Source organism: Berghia stephanieae, chromosome 5 (genome assembly GCF_034508935.2).
Source record: "Berghia stephanieae isolate SIO BIC M18660-M18661 chromosome 5, UCSD_Bste_1.3, whole genome shotgun sequence".
NCBI classification, from domain to species: Eukaryota; Metazoa; Mollusca; class Gastropoda; order Nudibranchia; family Aeolidiidae; genus Berghia; species Berghia stephanieae.
This window is the reverse complement of record NC_088364.1, coordinates 53,800,038-53,818,280: the sequence shown is the minus strand read 5'-3', so window position 1 is coordinate 53,818,280 and position 18,243 is coordinate 53,800,038. Positions and strand designations below refer to the sequence as shown.

Here is an 18,243-nt window from a genome sequence, read left to right as displayed (position 1 = left end):
TCCTCACCACTCTAGATCCAAAGAAAGCATGTGGCCCAGACAAAATACCATCCCGTCTCTTAAAGATATTGAGTAACGAATTTGCACCTGCCCTCACACATTTGTTCAAACTCTCTCTTGAAACGGGAGACATACCAATTGTTTGGAAGCACGCTCTTGTCCAACCCATCTATAAGAAAGGTGATAGAAGCAGGGCTCAAAACTACCGTCCAATTTCATTAACTTGCATTTGCTGCAAACTGTTGGAGCATATAGTGAGATCCTCAATAACTGAATATCTCGAAACTAACAGTATTTTTTGTGATGAACAGCACGGATTTAGGAAGCACCACTCATGTCAAACTCAACTTCTATCATTAACACATGATCTGTCAGCTGCTATTGATAAAGGTGGTCAAATTGATCTAGTACTACTGGACTTTGCCAAGGCCTTCGACAAGGTTCCTCACCATCGGTTAATCCAGAAATTGTATGACGTTCGTATCAGGAACAAAACCTTACAATGGATTGCAACTTTCCTGGACAATCGCACCCAACAACTTCTTGTCGACGGCGAGACTTCCACTATCGGGATGGTGACATCGGGCGTACCTCAGGGCTCAGTCCTTGGGCCCGTCCTATTTTTAGTGTACATAAATGATCTTCCACTAGGTATAAGGTCAAAAGTGCGCCTCTTTGCTGACGACACAGCATTATATAATCAGATAAGAACAACAGACGACTGCAAAACACTAAATGACGATCTAGCTAAATTACAAGAATGGGAAACAATAAATCAAATGGAATTTAACGTATCAAAGTGCAATGTTCTAACCATCACAAATAAGAAAGCACCTATTACATTTGAATACCAACTTCATGGTCAAAACCTGGAACATGTAAAGACAGCAAAATACCTTGGCATTGAGTTTGCTAAAAACCTCAAATGGAATGACCACATATGTCACCTGGCTTCAAAGGTAAATCAAACAAGCGCTTACATCACCCGCAATTTAAAAAGATGCCCAATCACAACTCAAACCCTTGCTTTTAAAACTATTGTTAGACCAATTTTGGAGTATGGCAGCTCAATTTGGGACCCATATACAAAGAAAAACATCGACACCTTAGAAAACATCCAAAGAAAAACAGCAAGACGCATCACAAACACATTCGATCCTTTCTCAAGTGCGTCTGAAATATCACAACGGATTGGCCTTGAACCTCTGGAAAAGAGAAGAAAGATAGATAAACTTAAATTGTTCCACAAGATCTACTACAAAAATTCGTGCCTTAAACTTCCAAACGACATCAAAGATATCGGCACAAGAAATACGAGGGGACACACAGCAAGAGTAACCATCCCAACATCAAAAACAGACGCCCACATGTATTCGTTTTTCCCTTCCACTGCCCGACTATGGAATAGCCTCCCAGCTGAAGTGGCTGAAAACGGTTGCCAACATGCCTTCACGCGATTGCTAGAGTTCACAACGTGACTTTTTAATCTATGTTTTTTTTTTGTTTTTTTTTTTTAATTAGTATTATGTGCAGAGTTTTAGCAAGTTTAAAATGTAAAACACTACAAACTGTGGAGTGATCCTCGACAATATTGGAGGTTTCCACAAGACGAAGAAGAAGAAGAAGAAGAAGAATGGAAATCACATGCAGCACTCTGGGAATAGTAAAAACAGCAGCTGATATTATTAAAATATGAATTCCTTACATCATTGTCAGAGGTGCCACATAGACCACAAGACTTGCATTCAATGCACTGCCAGGGATATTTTTTGACCGAAATAATCATGTTGTCTGTAAACTGCAGGCAAGTAGGGTGACCTGAAAGAAAAAAAAAAGAAGGTAATATCATTAATAAAACACTTCAAGACTCTTAATAGAAAATTCTTACAGTTATCCTTTCATTTCATAAATAAGCTGGCACTAACTTGTAAAATTGAAAAAACAAACAAAAAAAACACTCGAGCACGGAACAAGTCGGGACCGGGCCTATTTGTTCGAGATTTCCGTGTTGAGTATTTTACAAAGGATAGTAGTAATAGTAGTAAAATAAATAAATTTAAAAAATAAAATTCCCTTATTCATCCCATAGGGGAAATTTTTCTCTAGGGTCTATTCCAAGGGAAGACTGGAATAACCCAGGCATCATCCGCAATGCAGCGCAGCAAATTAAGCTAGGGCGAGGTGACTTGCTCAAGGCCACACAGCGCAGCGGCCGGCGATCGAACTCGGTACCTTTCGGGTAGGAAGCAAAGACAGTACTGCTGAGCCACGCTGTCCGATTGATGATTGCTGAGAATTGTTTGATTATGTCATAGTCGATGAGTATAGCTGCTCTCTCCATCAGTGTTGTTGTTTCCATTGGTCACGGTCCTGGGCCAGAGTTATGAGGCTGTCAAGATCTTGTTGTGACTTTAGTACGGAGGACACTGCAATATAACCCTTGGCCAAGGTCCTGGGCCAGAGTTTTGAGGCTGTCAAGATCTTGTTGTGACTTTAGTACGGAGGGCACTGCAATATTTCTTACAAAGAATACGAATATGAGGGAGGTAAATGTGGGTGGTCTTGATAAAAGTCACATTATAATGATTACTCCATTTATTGTGAACTATGTAAAGAGTCGAGAGTGAGACAATTCAATTTCCTTTTATCTGCCATCTTTTACACAACTATGAAGAGAGTTTTCACTGGTGTTGCGTTTAGTGCGTCTTGTCTTGTTCAATTACAGAAATGTGCTTAACAAAATATCATATTGTGGATTACACATTCATACTCTATCACTCCTAACTTAATGCTTTTCCCTCTCACCTTCACCCATAGCGGACTAAAGAGAAATGGCATTGCCCTCACACAGTATCATCTATGATAATGCCCTCACCCCATCTTCCCCACCCCTAATCATTTGTGTAATTTTAATACATAACAGTTACGGCCTAAGGCAATCACTGCCTTACTAGTCTTGTCCCAACGGTACTGGTCAGTTTGCTATGGTACTGGAACACGAGGTAACACCGTCTAATAAAAGAGGTCGATGGAGTGATAGGCGGTGTGCGTAAGACCCTGGCTAAACATGCTTCGCCATTCCCCCTCAGTTCAGCATGCGCACCCACACACATATATGGCACACACATGCACGCGTAACACATTGACTGACACTTAACGCTATGGGAGACACAGTGGTTTACCAGCGGATCACTTAGTTGAGATGCTAGGTCAAGAGGTCACTACTCTCCTTCACTTTACCTGCGCTCTGGTATGGCACGTGCCTGCAGTCAGTGAAGCAAGTAGTCTAATTGGTCTGATAAATAATGGCATAGCCAAGTGACAATTATCTTAAATGTAAACCCATATCACTCATGTTATAGATTGAAATCCCCCTCACACAGTGGACTAAATATCATAGGTATCATCAGTATAATTCTTTCTCAGGAAGACAGCAAAGTAGACTCACATTTTCACTCCATTTATCATTTAAATCAAATGTTTCTGGAATCCCTACAACAATAATCAGACGTTGCAATTTATTATTATTCACAATAGTACATAGTACAAACTGTCTACTTTCTGTTGCGCTAATGTTAATTCAGTTCAACAAATATGTAACAAGTGTAGGGGTGGGGTATCAAATTTCACTGGGAATATCTAGCAGTCTATGAGATGTCTAGGCTATCGTGGGTGATGAATTTGGACCAGTTACACAATGTAAAAATGTCGTAATCATTTCCTGAACTCCCCACTGACCATGGAACACTTTACTACACCAATTCTACTGTTTTATCATTAAAAGTTCCCACGAATATGGTAAAGGAGTGAAGAAGTCATACTTATTGTAGTACAGGAACGTATATATATATATATATATATATATATATATATATATATATATATATATATATATATATATATATATATATATATATATATATATATATACACACACACACACACACTCTCTCTCTCTCTCTCTGCAAGTAGCCCTACAATAATAGTTCATAAAGACATCTGTTACTGATTTAAGAAATATGAAATGAATGGGTTTGTTTCATTCATGTCTCTGTTGATTGATGTGGGAAGGTTTTATTCACCAGCTGCACTACTTGTACCCTGTGAATATTGAGAATGATGTCTAAATATCTGTAAATTCCTAGGAGGTGCCACTATTATTTTCTCTATCTTGGCTATGTTTCAGTACTCCCTCCCCCCCCCCCCTCTTCTTATTTTCCCCAGTCAAACTTGCCTTTGTGGAATACTATCTGTACTAGCTGTTGATGTTATATCGTTGTTGTCAGTGATATGAATTATGTGTAGTGTGAATGTGATGCATTTCTCTTAGCCTGTCTTTTACGTTTGTATGTGTGTATGTATGTATGTATGTGTGTGTGTGTGTGTGTGTGTGTAAGAGAGAGAGAGAGAGAGAGAGAGAGAGAGAGAGAGAGAGAGAGAGAGAGAGAGAGAGAGAGAGAGAGAGAGAGAGAGAGAGTAGAATGCCTTTTTCTACCATATTCATTGCTTGTATTATCTACTACGCCACTGTGATGGTGTTGGTGTTTGGTGTAATGACGATGGTTTTGTTTCTATTTGGAATAGTGAAGTAAAACCTACACACAATATATTGCTTTATATGTTCTTTAGGAGTGTGTTAAATTGTTTAATCCACTTATCTCCATATCTTTTAAATACAATACAAAATACAAATGAAGAGAACATACCTTATGTCCAGCCCATTACATTTATGACCATTAAAAACGTAGTTAAAATGTGTTGAACCGGGAAATTAATGTTTTACTGTGTGTAAAAATGTTAAGACAAGACAAAGCATTAATTAGTTTCGGAATCCAACGTCTGATTTTAAAGATTTGAATTTTTTATTGTCCGCACAACAACAAAAATATTTTTAAATAGTAGGGATTTTAAATTGCTTATAAAACCTATCAGAATAATCACAATAAAACGAAAAAAGAACCAACATAACAAGTGACAGTAGTACTGTCTGTTCCATAAGTTCATATTATTGTAATGTAAGTGGTCATCTAGATATGGTGTTATATTACATCACGAAAATGCAATACTTTGTGTCTTAACCCCTCAAAAAGGGAAATCCCCGTCCAGGTAGCCAATTTTACAGCATGCAGCTGCTGTTGTCAGTCACTTGCTCGGTTCCAGCAGTATAACTAAGTGATCCGATTTTATGAAGAAATAAACAGCAGTGGAGAGTGATGGCATCTTTCATTTCTGTTCAACACAAACAATTCGCAAAAAGAAAAAAAATTCAATGGACGTGCATGGGAATGTCCAATTTGTTCAAGATTTCCGTGTTGGCCTTGGAAAGTGTTCGAGATTTTCGTGTTGCCAATATTAACAAAATAGAGGGATTAAAACAGGGAATTGTATCGAGTTTGAGATTTCCATGATTTCGAGATATGCAGATATTCCTGTTCGAGATTTTATTGCTAAAGTGTATTAAAAAATCAAGTAAAGGTAGCTGATTTTAATATGGGAAATATAATGAAACTTTTAAGTAATGTGGTGTGTGTTTTTTGGAAAACAACAAACAAACCATAATGTCACATCATGTCAATCATTCTAAAAATAAAACCAGTTTTATGCAACAAAATGATTTTCTTACCAGAGCGACCACAGTCACTGCAAGAGACAAGTTCCTCTGCTACTTTGGTCTTTTTGTTTTCTGTGGCATCACCCAGACAAAAGTCACAGTAGTTGTTTGCTGATACTTTCTGTGGCTCCACTGGTGTAGGAGGGGCCTTTGTCACTGAAATGGGTGAATGAAATCAATCGTTAACAGGCCTGTAAATGGTTGGTGAAAAAATTGGAAATAGACCAACAGGACAAAAATATGGATTAATTAATAACACAGATATGACATGTCAATTGACTAGTCAATCCTGTCACTTTCCCCAACTCATTTATAGAGGTCCTTATTTTATGGTACAAAAAAAAATCCCACATTTCTGGGCCAAGGTCTGAGTTAGTTGTAAAATGAAAGGAAGAGAACAATTCCCACCTTTTTGAAGGCTGTGTATCTAGTGATTGACACGAGAAGCTGCGTATCTTCGCTCCCATTCTTTTTTGTGTTAAATTTTTAAGCTGATCCTTTCGTTTATTTGGATTAATTCTTTTATTTAAAAAAAGAAGAAGAAGAAGAAGAAGAAGAAGAAAAAGAAGAAGAAGAAGAAGAAGAAGAAGAAGAAGAAGAAGAAGAAGAAGAAGAAGAAGAAGAAGAAGAAGAAGAAGAAGAAGAAGAGGTGGTGTTGTGGTTTTGTGTGAAGAAGGAAAAAGAGAAAAATTAAAACAGTCACGGTCGTGAGGAAAGAATGCTTCCGCTGACAGCTTTCAAAGAAGAATATAAATATTTCGAAGAAAAATAATTATTTCAACTTATTTTTTTTTCCGGTTAACAATGAGACCATTGGAAGGAGAAAAGAAAGACGGAGAAATGCATGTGTGTCGGTAGCAAAATAGAGAGAAACAGCCCGGTCACGACACACGACGTGCGGGCTAGTTATTTACTGACTAGGTATGTGTTAGATGACTCACGCGAACTTGCGGCGATCCTCTCTCGCTGCCTGTGGCACAGTAGGTAGGCACGCAGTGGATACACTCACGTCTAGCGGAGTGTGTAGGTGGCATAATAATATAGCTAACTTTGAGATGGTCTAGTTTTGTTTTGTCTTTGGTGCGACAAATAAAAAGTTTCTGCCTTTTTCGAGGAATGAAATTTAACCTTTATTTTCTCTTTTGTTGGTTCTGTTCTTTGACGTTACGAATTTTATTTTTACTATTAATTTTTAAAAAATAAAAATATTAGCACTTTACAGAATATATAGAGCAAAATCGTACTGTCAGAAATCTGACAATAGTCGGAAGATTTACAGGCCTGCGTTAATAATGTATCAGTGTTAAGTAAAAGGCTAATCAAAATTAATTGAGACATATGAAAAGAAAAAGAAGAAACTCCCAACAAATTGGTCTAATGTGATACAGATTGGTGACAATAAACACACGTATGTAGTCTTTATGAAATTGTAGTTACCCACAAATGAACAGAAAAAGTCAATGAGAAATGGAGGACAACTTTAAACTAAAGCACAATAATCCCACTCCTCCATGTCCACGACTTAACAGGAAAAAGACTGAAATCCAAGTATCATTAATGAAAATGAAAAGTGGGGGAGAGGAGGAAAACTAAGTTGGAAGAATAAACTGGAGAGACTCGAAACCTTTAAAGGAACTGATTTTAAATTAAATTTTTTTAAAAGGAACAATGAACATATGAACAATAAGAAAAAAACAAAAAAAAGAGAAACAAAACATTTAAATTTAAGTCATAAATGTTAATTATTCTGTTGCTAAGTTTATGATTGAATACGAGATGTCAAAAGAGATGTTTGACATCATTTAGAGTGAGAACATCAGATTATCTTAATCAAACTGAGTTTGCGAATACTGCATTACGGAAGTTTGATCCCAACATTGAGTGATATTTCTTATGCCAACTCATTCAGGCTTGAATGGCAGAAGTCGATGTGCATATCCATTGAATGCTTTGCTGAATTTTAAGTCTACAAGATGCGTTTGTTACCTCTTACCGACCTTTTGCATTACTTCAAGCGTGTTGATTGCTGTGGTTAGCAAGACCTATTCTTTTAGAACTGATCTGAATCAATAAGAATGTTGTGATTTGCTTGGAGTTTTAGGATACTTTTCTTATTCAGGTATCATATAAGTCATTTCATTTCAGATTACTCACAGTCTATTATCCAGAGTAATTTTGTTGCTGGCACCTGGGTCTATTCTTTACATTTACTTACTTAGGCCTTTCGCTCCCCCAGAAGCAAATGCCATCAATGACACTCCCTCATCAGACATGATTCTGGGCTGCTCTCTCTAGTTCCTTATGTGTTGTCCCCACCTCCTTCAGTTCAACCTAAGTGCAGAGCGTCCAGCTGATACTTTGCTTTCCCCTGAAGGGTTTGATAGCAGAACCTGTCATTTGCATCCAGCCCCATTTGCTTGGTTGGATCTGCTGCTCAACCATCACCTGTCCTGCATATTGCCACAGCTCTTCATTTGTTATCTTCTCTAGCCACTTTATGTTGCTGATCTACCTCGGACACGATTTCAGAAATGTTTGTATCTTATTTAGTATAGTTACTACTGTTCTCCATATTTCCGATCCAAAAAAGAGAACTGACTTAATATCTGTGTTGAAAATGGCTAACTTCTGAAGCCCAAATGTTTTTCAGCAAGATGAAGGCTGCTCAGGCTTTATCTATCCTAGATGTTACATTCTCGGTCTGTACCCCCTTTTTTGTCCACCACACTTCCCTAGAAGGTAGATGACTCCCACTCCCCTCTGATAAGCTCTCCACTTCCACTCAATATGACTGATGTTTGGGTGAAACTTCATCACCTTTGTCTTCCTGCAATTGATTTTGAAATTTGTGCTTGCTGACATTGTAGCGAGGAGAGTTGTTTTGTCCTGCATCTGCCTGTCGTTGTGAGACAAGAGTACAATTTCATAAGGAAATCAAGATTGTCCAGTTGTGTTCGCAACCCCCACCAATGCGGAACATTACCATGCAACCTGTGTCTCACAGAAAAATTAGAAATACTCTTATCTTACATAACCACAAACACCAAAAACAAAAGATCAGAATTTACGACAATATGCAGACACTCAAATAAATTCAAGATAAAAAAAAACAAAAGAAAAAATAAATACCCTCTGCACCAGCACATGATTTCCTCGCCCCCTTAAAAAACCCCGAAACCTTTCACCCCTCCCTTGTAAACACCTTCCCCCCTTCCTTACCACCCCCCCCCCCCAACTGATGTATGCATATCACCATACCAGACACGCACACACTTACAAGAGCATATACAAGCCCAACCAACAACAAAAGGTCAAAACACCAGCTAACAATAACAAGGAAACGAATATAAACCAACTTCTAAGTCAAGCTAAGGGCCTTCTATTCCTCCATTCCGACGACTGACGAGATATGGATAGTATTGAAATGACCATTTTGGCTAGCAATTTGAGTTCGTTCTCCAATTTTATATATGATCTAATCAATATTATCGAGCACTCTAAATACGAGACTAGGTATCAACCTCCTCGTATAAATATATATAAAGGAGTAGATGGTACTAAACATTCTCTTTTAATTCCTCACAATGTTCCACCCAACTCTAAATCTTAACTTTGAAGCCAATGCATCGGTGACAAAATGCTTAATGCAAACAAGTAAAGAATTGGAAGAGGCTGCAACATATTTATTTTCTAAAATTTCTTTCATCTTTATCCTTTTAATATTTTTCTGTTGCTGACAATTATTGTATATTATTGTTGATATTCAAAAGAAAACCTTTACAAAAAATGCTATCGTTGTAAATGTAAAAGCAGATCAAAGATAAGAAAAGAAAGGTTAGTGGATACATCCTCTCCAGTGAATATTAGTGACAAAATGCATTGAAATAGTATATATAAAAGTAGTGATTAGTCAGTTTGTAAAATGCAATAACTTGCACAAAAAATGCAACAAAACAGGCTATTGAAATTGTTAAAAAAGCTAGACTGTCATCAAATCAATTGTAAAAAGAATGATCAGTATTTCAAGTATTACGTCAAGTATTACTTTGACCAATAAATCCTCCATAGTATGGATTTGGCAATCTAAAAAAAAAAGGTCAAATTTAATGAGATACAAATAATAGTAAAACAATAGCAATGGAATGTGTGATTGGTTACCTCCTGAGGAAGGGCTAATATTCATGAGAGGGTTTACCTTTACTACTGCTTGTTGATGTATCTCCCCTCGACCTCTTACTTGTTTTCGGTGCATCTGCTTGACATCGAAGAGACAATCAGAAGAGAATAGGAGGAATTTATATACACTATAATGTAAGAAAGACATAGATAAGAGAAAAACCCTGTATCCTAATGGTAATATTTGATTAAGAGTTTGATTTTTTATGCGTTGATTGAGCCAACCATAAACAATATGATACAAATATAATGATAGTGTAAATAATGTTAGCTAAAAAGAGAGAAAATATAAAAATGTTCCATGAAGGATAATCAAGCATTATCAAATGTCTGATTTTAGGATCATGCAAAAGGTTAATAAGCAAAAAATGATGAATATATTCAGAGGGAAAAAAATGGTAAAAGCTGAACCTCTATATTTTCTAGTCTTCAAAGACCAAAAAATTCTAATCAATGAAAGCCATGCAGGGTGTTTGTAATAATACACATCAAAAGGTTGCAGAGAATATCAGATTAAATAAGTTCCGACCTCAGACTGAATGGGGGGGGGGGGAATGAGCCCCGTTTAAAATACACAATTTCAGATCTTTGGCACATTCAAAAAAAATTTATGAGTCATGTCAACCTGAGGTTGAGTGTATTAATGTATGGAGAAGCTGACATTTTAACATTTTCAATTTTCTTTTCAATGCACTTTTATTGTCGACAGTAATTGATTTATAAGGTAAAAAGATAAGTTCATGATATCAAAGTATTCATTAAGATAAAGAAGCTTGACAGGTATTTAAATATCAATCCTACAACTAATTTCTATGAAATTTGCCTTAAACCGAAAGCGCCACAAAGAACTAAAAAAAAAAAAAAAAGAAAAAAAAAAGGCATATCTGTTTTGCATGTTCTACTAGAACACGATGAGTGCATTGTGAATGGTAAAAGTGTGAAAACGGGCTATTTCAGAATTTGTATTCACATATAAAAAGGATTTATCATTTAAGAATCCTTAATGTTTTTCTTTACTATCTTGAAAAGTGGTATGATTTTTGCTTCCCTCCACTCTTTCAGAATTTATCAGTTATCCTTCTCTACTTGGCTCCAATTTAAATAACTTTCAGCGTTGAGCTGAGTCAACCCTGATTTTGGACAAAATGACCAAACGTTGTTAGGGCAAGAGAGTGCACAAACCTCCAGTTTACTAGACAACAATGGTGTGAAGGCCGTTTCACTAAATTGAAATAGAATATAAATGTAAAATGCTGTTTATCGCAGTTCAAGGAAGAAACAATTGATAATGCCTTCTTATTCATTTCTCCATATAATCCACAGAATACCTAACAGGTACAAGGCAATCCATATTCAAGAAGGTTCATTCAGTGAACAAATAACATGCAATGAAGATCTTTCCATTCCTTGAAGAAAACAAAATTCCTCCCAGTTGACCTAATAACAAAATATCAAATATCAAGAGGGGACCCTGCAAATTTTCAATATTAAATAAATGTAAGAGATAAGACTTATTCCAATGGATCATTTATTTTCTGACAATGTTATAAATTAAATGATTACTGATGCTAGGTTGACCCAAGCAATAATGAGGGAGGGGTATATAAAAATAAAATTTCTGAAGTTAGGGAAATCAGATAAATTCACATATTATATCTACTAATCAAACTGCATGGATGTAACTGCCTTTATCTATCAAGACATATTTTTAGATAATGAACTGTGGCGGCAAAAATTTTCATACTTTTTGACCCCAAAAAAAAACTCATCAAAAAATAGATGAAATATTTTTTTTAAAAATTAGATTATACTTTATCTATTGTGAGGAATGGAAACAGTAAGCAAAAATCATAAACCAAAAATGTCATTTCAATGTTACTGCATGGGTCTTCCAAACATTAAAGTTTATAGTATTAAGGGTAACAATGTATTAAAATCTTATGTTGTCTTATCAAGGAATGAAACAAATCTGATCTTTCAATCACTACACATTCATGACTATTGGCATGACTCTAAAAGACTGACATTAACTATTGAAAATCTAATTCATCAGAATTGTCTAAAAATTGTGACATTATTTCACTGCTTTTTTTTTCTGCACTTTCCTATCTCAAAGGGTCTGCTCTTTCTCCATAGTTTCCTAAGTTTACATTCTGTCTCATCCCAGAGAATATCCCTATATGTGGCTTTATATGTAGTTTATAGGTTTATTATTTGTTCACAGACACGAGCGATATTTGATGTTTTGACTCCTTGCAATCATTAAGGAGCAACCTTTTTGTGTTTTTGTGAAAAGATCAGATTGGTATACATTGCTCTTTTCTCTTTGAGGCAGGCAGAGTCAAATCATAACAGTGAACTCTTGAGTTCGAACCCTTCTGATTCATCATTTATCTCTTTCCAGCATTGATATAAGTGCATGATCCACATGTTATTCAATATCATCAATTTGAATCTAGAACATCCTAATTTGTTCACAACATTGTAATCAAAAGAATAGCTCAGTTGGTAGAACACTTGCTTCACACTAAAAGGGACTAAGATCGATCCCAATGGGAAGTGGGGATATTTTTTTTCTTACCCCCCCCCCCCTGTCCACCCAGCAGGATTTGGGTAACTGGGACTGCTAGATCTGGTGGAAGGTGCTTTGCAAGGGGTTGCAGGCAATTGCTATTGTCCATTTCACACTACAGAAACCGGGATAAACTCCGGCTCCAAGGAGGACAACGCTTTCTTACTGTAATCAAAAGCATGAAGCACTTGAAAAGTGATAAGGCTGTTTTTGGGTCCATACCACAACTAGTGACACAATTTGGATGGAAGTTTAGTTTCAAAGTTAGCGTGAGTTTACTGTCATTGTAAAATGTTTATGCAAAGGCCTCAATTGAGCCCACTTAGTAGGGCATTTGCCTCACAAGCAAGAGAATGGGTTTCAATACCTGGCTGTGTCAGGCTTTTTATTTCTGACCTCCTATCTATCCAGCAGTGATTGGGTAGCTGGATCTGTTAAATCTAGCAGGAAGAATTATCTCACAGTCATTTGACACTGAAGTAACTAGTATAAACTCCATCTCCAGCCGTACGGCTTTGAAGGAATTTATAGAGTTTAAAGAATAGTGTTATTTCCTTTTTTTTATGTATGTATATTTTAAAATCTTTCTGATATGAAAGAATATATTATTTTAATACACAATAAGTATTTCAGTATTTGAACAAACAAAACTTTTCTCAGCTACATGAATGTCTATTTTTCTTTTTTTTCATAATCATTGAAAAAAATATTTTAAAAATAATAAAAATCACAGCAGCTTGAACCTGGTAGGCTGGAGTGATATATTTTTTTTATGAAAGCAAACAGTATCAAAAAGCAATACACAATTCGCACATCTTATAAAGCTGGGGAAATGCAATCTCAAATCAAAACTTCAAAATTACAACGTGAAAAGCACTTATACATACAACACACGAAGAATGTCTTTTTAAATACCTCAGTTCTCATATAAGTCACTCGAGTACCTAACAATAACCACCAAAAAAAAAACAAAAACCCAAACAACTAACCCCCCTCCCTAAAAAAACAACAAAAAAAACAAACCAAACAAATTTGATAATAATGTAAAAAACAAAAACAAACCAAAAAAAATACAAAAAACAAAAACAAAAACAACAAAAACAAAATACGAACCAAACAAATTTGATAATAATGTAAAAATAAAAAACGAACCAAAAAAAACAAAAAGTCACCCCCCCCCCCCCCCAAACATCAAACTACCCTACAAAAACTAAGATTAATGCTATACTGTAATGAAATAAAGCCATGCAAAGGGGAGCGACCTGAAAAAACAGCGAGTGGTCAAGTGGACTATTTTGATTGATTCAACATAATATACTTTACAACCAATTGTTAATGAAGAGTTATCCAGACTACAATTCTAACTATAGATTCATCCACCAACCAAATTAAGTGCAAGATAAGGAGAGTAGGAATGTACTCTTTATTATGCAGCATTCTCAAAGCGTGAGGTAGGAAACTGTAAAAAGAAATTAAAATGAATAATAAAAAAAAATAAAAATCATGGATGCCAATTCTGCTTCTTTCAACAACTGTAAGGCACTCCTAATTGTGAGATTAAATACTTTAGGTAAAAAATATGAATTGAGGTGGGAAAGTTAATCAAGAAAGAAAATATAAAAGCATCTTTTTGCAGATGCTCTTAGAAATGAATGGATTTAAAACATTTATATGATTACCATTATATTTTGACTGATGCAGAGGCTATTTTTTTTTTTAAAGAAAGAAAAAGAATTGGCATCTCTAAGATAAAAATGAACATCGATGGCAGTCAGTATGTAAAGCAGAGTGAAAAGTAAAACCATCATTATTTATCAACCTGAATTGGTTCTGGTGACAGGTTTGGGTGAGGTACTACTCTCGTCGTCCATCATGCCGTTGTGGAAATGAGAGTAATGGTACGATAAACCCGGACGAGTTTTGTAACGGGCACCGCATACTGTAAACAAACAGGGGTGGTTTTAGTGACAGAGGAGAGAGAGAAGGGGAAATAATAATCTTGAAGGTAAAAAAGATTTATTTTTTTTACAAAGTGCAATATTTATACGACAAAACGCTCTTTATGTATTTAGCTTATTAAAACCCCCAAAAATCATCATAGATAGATGGAATGAAGTCCAGTGTTACTTTTAGAAACTCAGGGAAATGAATTTGATCAAAAACTAAATAAGAAGTGCAGAGAAAAGAAAAAATGGAATGAAAAAAAAAGACTTGAGAAAATCTGCATTGAAATGAGGGAAAAAATGAAATAAGAATGTGATAGAGAAAAAATTATGAATATTATGACCATTAAAGGTAGATTTGTTATTCATCTTACTTAATAAAGGTCAAGAATGTAAAAATTGCTGTGTGATACTTAATACAAAACCAGTAACAATTAAACAACAGTCAGCAAGTTCATGAGATAATATGGTGGGGAACATGTCACTTAAGTTATCTTACAGTAACACATTACTCAATGCGACTTTGAAATGGAAAGAAAGGATTAAGGTAAGTGAAAGAGAGAGAAAAAAAAAATAATATAAAGAACTTTTTCTGAATGGATAATAATTTAACTTATCAAATGGCCAGTTGTCATGAGTACAAGCCAGCATTTCAATATTGATGTTGATCTCGATCTTCAATTTATACTGGTAAAAAAGCTCTTGTCCACTTGTATTAATATAATCATTTAGCATATACAAACTGATAACAACAAACTTGAAGCAACTGGTATGAATACAGCAATGAAATGCATTAGATGCAGCCCTCACACAGCTTAGTGCTCCAAAGCAGAACATTACTTTTAATGGCGTGGAGATCAGCTTCACATGAACCATCATATCAAATTGAGGATTGTTGAAACAAGTGCAATCTAAAAATAAATATAAATCATTATTGCAACCACTGCCAGAAGCTCATGATCTGCACAATCCAGGTGTTTGTGACAATGTACTCACAATCATAGCTTGTATATAAATGAATCCATCACAAAATCGAAAGCATAAAAAACAAAACAAAAACAAAACAAAAACGAATTATGGTGCTTGTCAACATACCTTCACAAACAAATGGTTTTTCTTTTTCCTCAGGGGTAAGTTCTTTGTCGTGATCAACAACATGCTTTTTCTTTCTGCCTTTAACTGTGGTCTAAAACCATATATATATGTAAAAAAGAATAATAAATTAATAATAATAATAATAATAATAATAATAACAATAATAATAATAACAATAATAATAATAACAATAATAATAATAACAACAACAACAATAATAATAATAAATCAATTATAAAAATAAAATATACGAGTCAATTTTCACTGATGCTTCAATCACACACAAACACATGATAGAGTAAATTTTTTTTAGAAAATCTGAATTGACACAGAGTAATGAGGATGGTGCAAGGGTTGGGATATATTACTGATTAATGACATTGGATGTTGGTGTTTTTAGGATAGAAAACAATCAGTGATGGCTTAATTCATAAGACATATAAAAATTCAAGCAAGAAAAATGTCTTTATCAATATCTCTTTCAGCTATTAACCAAAGGTGAATATAGACCATCAAAAAAGATCCTTCACCCCTGTTTGTACTGACAGGGGTAAGAATAACTGGCCACAAAAAGAAGGAATTTTTTTAGCGCATAGATCATGACCCATCGACGTGACTCTAACCTATAAGTTTGAATTTCAATATAATTTACTGGAATGCAATCGGAAATGTGTCTCGCAGCAATTTATGACACCACTTGGAGCAATTTCAAAAGTTGAAAGAGTAATTACAACATCTAAAATATAATATACTTAGAGAATGGTACCATGTGATCATAAATGTCAACACCCACACTCACCCTCCATTTTTCACTTTGAAAAACTCATATGATTTTTCTGGCATGCTGTGGTGGTGTTTATACTGCTAGTGCTAGTGGTGGTAGTATTAGAATTCGTGATAGATAGGATGCTGTGATGGTGGTTGTAATAGTGGTGTTTGCAGGGATGATGATGTGGTAGTGGTTGTAGTAGTGGTGGTGGTAAGGATTATGACCTGGTGGTGGTTGTTGAAGTTGTAGTGGAGAGGGAGGGGGTAGGGATGATGATGTGATGGTTGTTGTAGTTTTGGTGGCGGTGGTAAGCTGATGGTGTGTTGTTTGTAGTGGTGGTGGTAGTTGGAATGATGATGTGGTGGTGGTAGTACCAGTGGTGGTTGTGTTAGGAATGACAGTGTGGTGATGGCAGGGCTTATGATAAGGTCGTGGTTGAGCGGTGGCAGGGATGATGATGTGGTGATGGTAGTGTAAGTGGTGGTGGTAGGGAAGATGATGTAGTGGTGGTTGTATTAGGGATCGTGATGTGCTGGCGGTTGTAATTATTGTGATAGCAAGGATGAAGATGTGCACTATATTATTAGAGGAGAACAGCTATAATAGTAGGTATGCAAGTTTATTTAATTAAAGACCTATGTGAACTTCAAACAATAAAGAGCACTTTTGAAACGTATTCACTCACTCTTTACTGGTTAAAAGTTGCACCTCACTTTAACCCAAGTAATGCTTGATACCTCCACTAATCAACCTAAAAATTTAATATATTTGTACAAAATCTAAAACATTCAGAAGAGACCATAGTACTCAATCATATATACTTTTATTGGATAACAAATATGTAGTAACTGAAACTGACTTTCTTTCGTTTCCGCCCTCTGAGGGAATCTTCGTAGTCACTGATGTCAGACTGGTCATCTACCATGGCCCCATCATCAGGCGGTTCACGGAAATCATCAAGGTCATCATACCAGGCATCTGCAGCATCCAAGTGGTCAAATCCTGATTCATCAATACGGTGAGCAGGATTCTCTACAGCACTTATATGATGCATATCTAACAGGAAATAACAAAGTGAAAAACTTTAGTAAAAAGATATGTGTTTTGTTTTCAAGACATACACTTTTTTTTTTCAGACTGGGGAGTTCTTATATTTAACTATCAATTTGTGTCAGGTCTGATTACTTAGGATCACCCTGAGAAAGATTATAATATAAAAATTGAGGTAAAATTAAGGTAATAAGTTAAGTACAAAAAAACAACACCTGCCTACCTGCTTCACCATTATCTATGTCATTGGTTTTATGTGCAGCATCAGAGGAGAAAAATGTTCTTTTCTTCTTCTTCCATCTTTTTGCTGGATAGCTATACAGCTGTCCTTGAACTTTACCTGGGATTATGAGTCAAAACATGATGAGAATTAAATTTGAGGTCTTAATCTTAACACCTATTTGTTTCCTGAGGTAATGGACATTTTGAAGAAGATTTAAGTCACAGCCTCAGCATCCTCTACGTTACTTCTGGCCATATCACAGACAACTAATATAAATAAATCATGAGAAGGTCATGTTGACAAATTTTGAAACAGGGTGACTTTTTCTATGTGAATCACAATACCATATGGTATAATATTATTAACACATAAAACAAACAAATGAATAACTTATATAAAATAAAAAACAAAAATGTTTTACATCACAGTGATATATTTTGTACAAGCTTAATAGTAAGAAATCAATAAGAAGAGAGGATCTGAGAGAATATAATCAAAGTAAAGTATTTTTTTACAGTTAATATTGACGGGCTTTAAAAATAATGCTTGATTTTTACTTTCTGCCATATCTATGAAGGCAGAAAATGGATTGCATGAAATTCAAATCAAATACAAATCCAAGCATTTACATAGGACACAAGAGTAGAATGTTTTATTTTATTCACATAAATATATATTGCAATTCAATTCTGTTTCCGAGTTCCGTCACATATATTTTGTCATTATATACCTTGAATATTATTTAATTGTCTGAACTCCTAATTGATAAAAAAGTTGATTTAACATTTGTTTGGTCAAGTATAT

At 35.3% G+C, this 18,243-nt stretch overlaps 1 protein-coding gene across 6 annotated transcripts in view; it reads right to left on the bottom strand.

Annotated features, from left to right (window-relative positions):
* Positions 1-18,243, bottom strand: part of LOC144973197 (zinc finger protein ubi-d4 B-like) — a 34,126-nt gene that overhangs the window by 10,111 nt on the left and 5,772 nt on the right. The window contains exons 3-9 of one of the 6 annotated variants that reach the window (XM_078915344.1): positions 17,440-17,556; positions 17,026-17,222; positions 15,398-15,488; positions 14,179-14,298; positions 9,807-9,866; positions 5,624-5,767; positions 1,706-1,818 (exon numbers count right to left, since the gene is read on the bottom strand). In XM_078915344.1, the coding sequence (XP_078771470.1) occupies positions 1,706-1,818; positions 5,624-5,767; positions 9,807-9,866; positions 14,179-14,298; positions 15,398-15,488; positions 17,026-17,222; positions 17,440-17,556 (842 nt within the window). The remainder of the gene's footprint in view (positions 1-1,705; positions 1,819-5,623; positions 5,768-9,806; positions 9,867-14,178; positions 14,299-15,397; positions 15,489-17,025; positions 17,223-17,439; positions 17,557-18,243) is intronic. The other 5 variants (XM_078915345.1, XM_078915346.1, XM_078915347.1 and 2 more) reach the window with 5 other exon arrangements.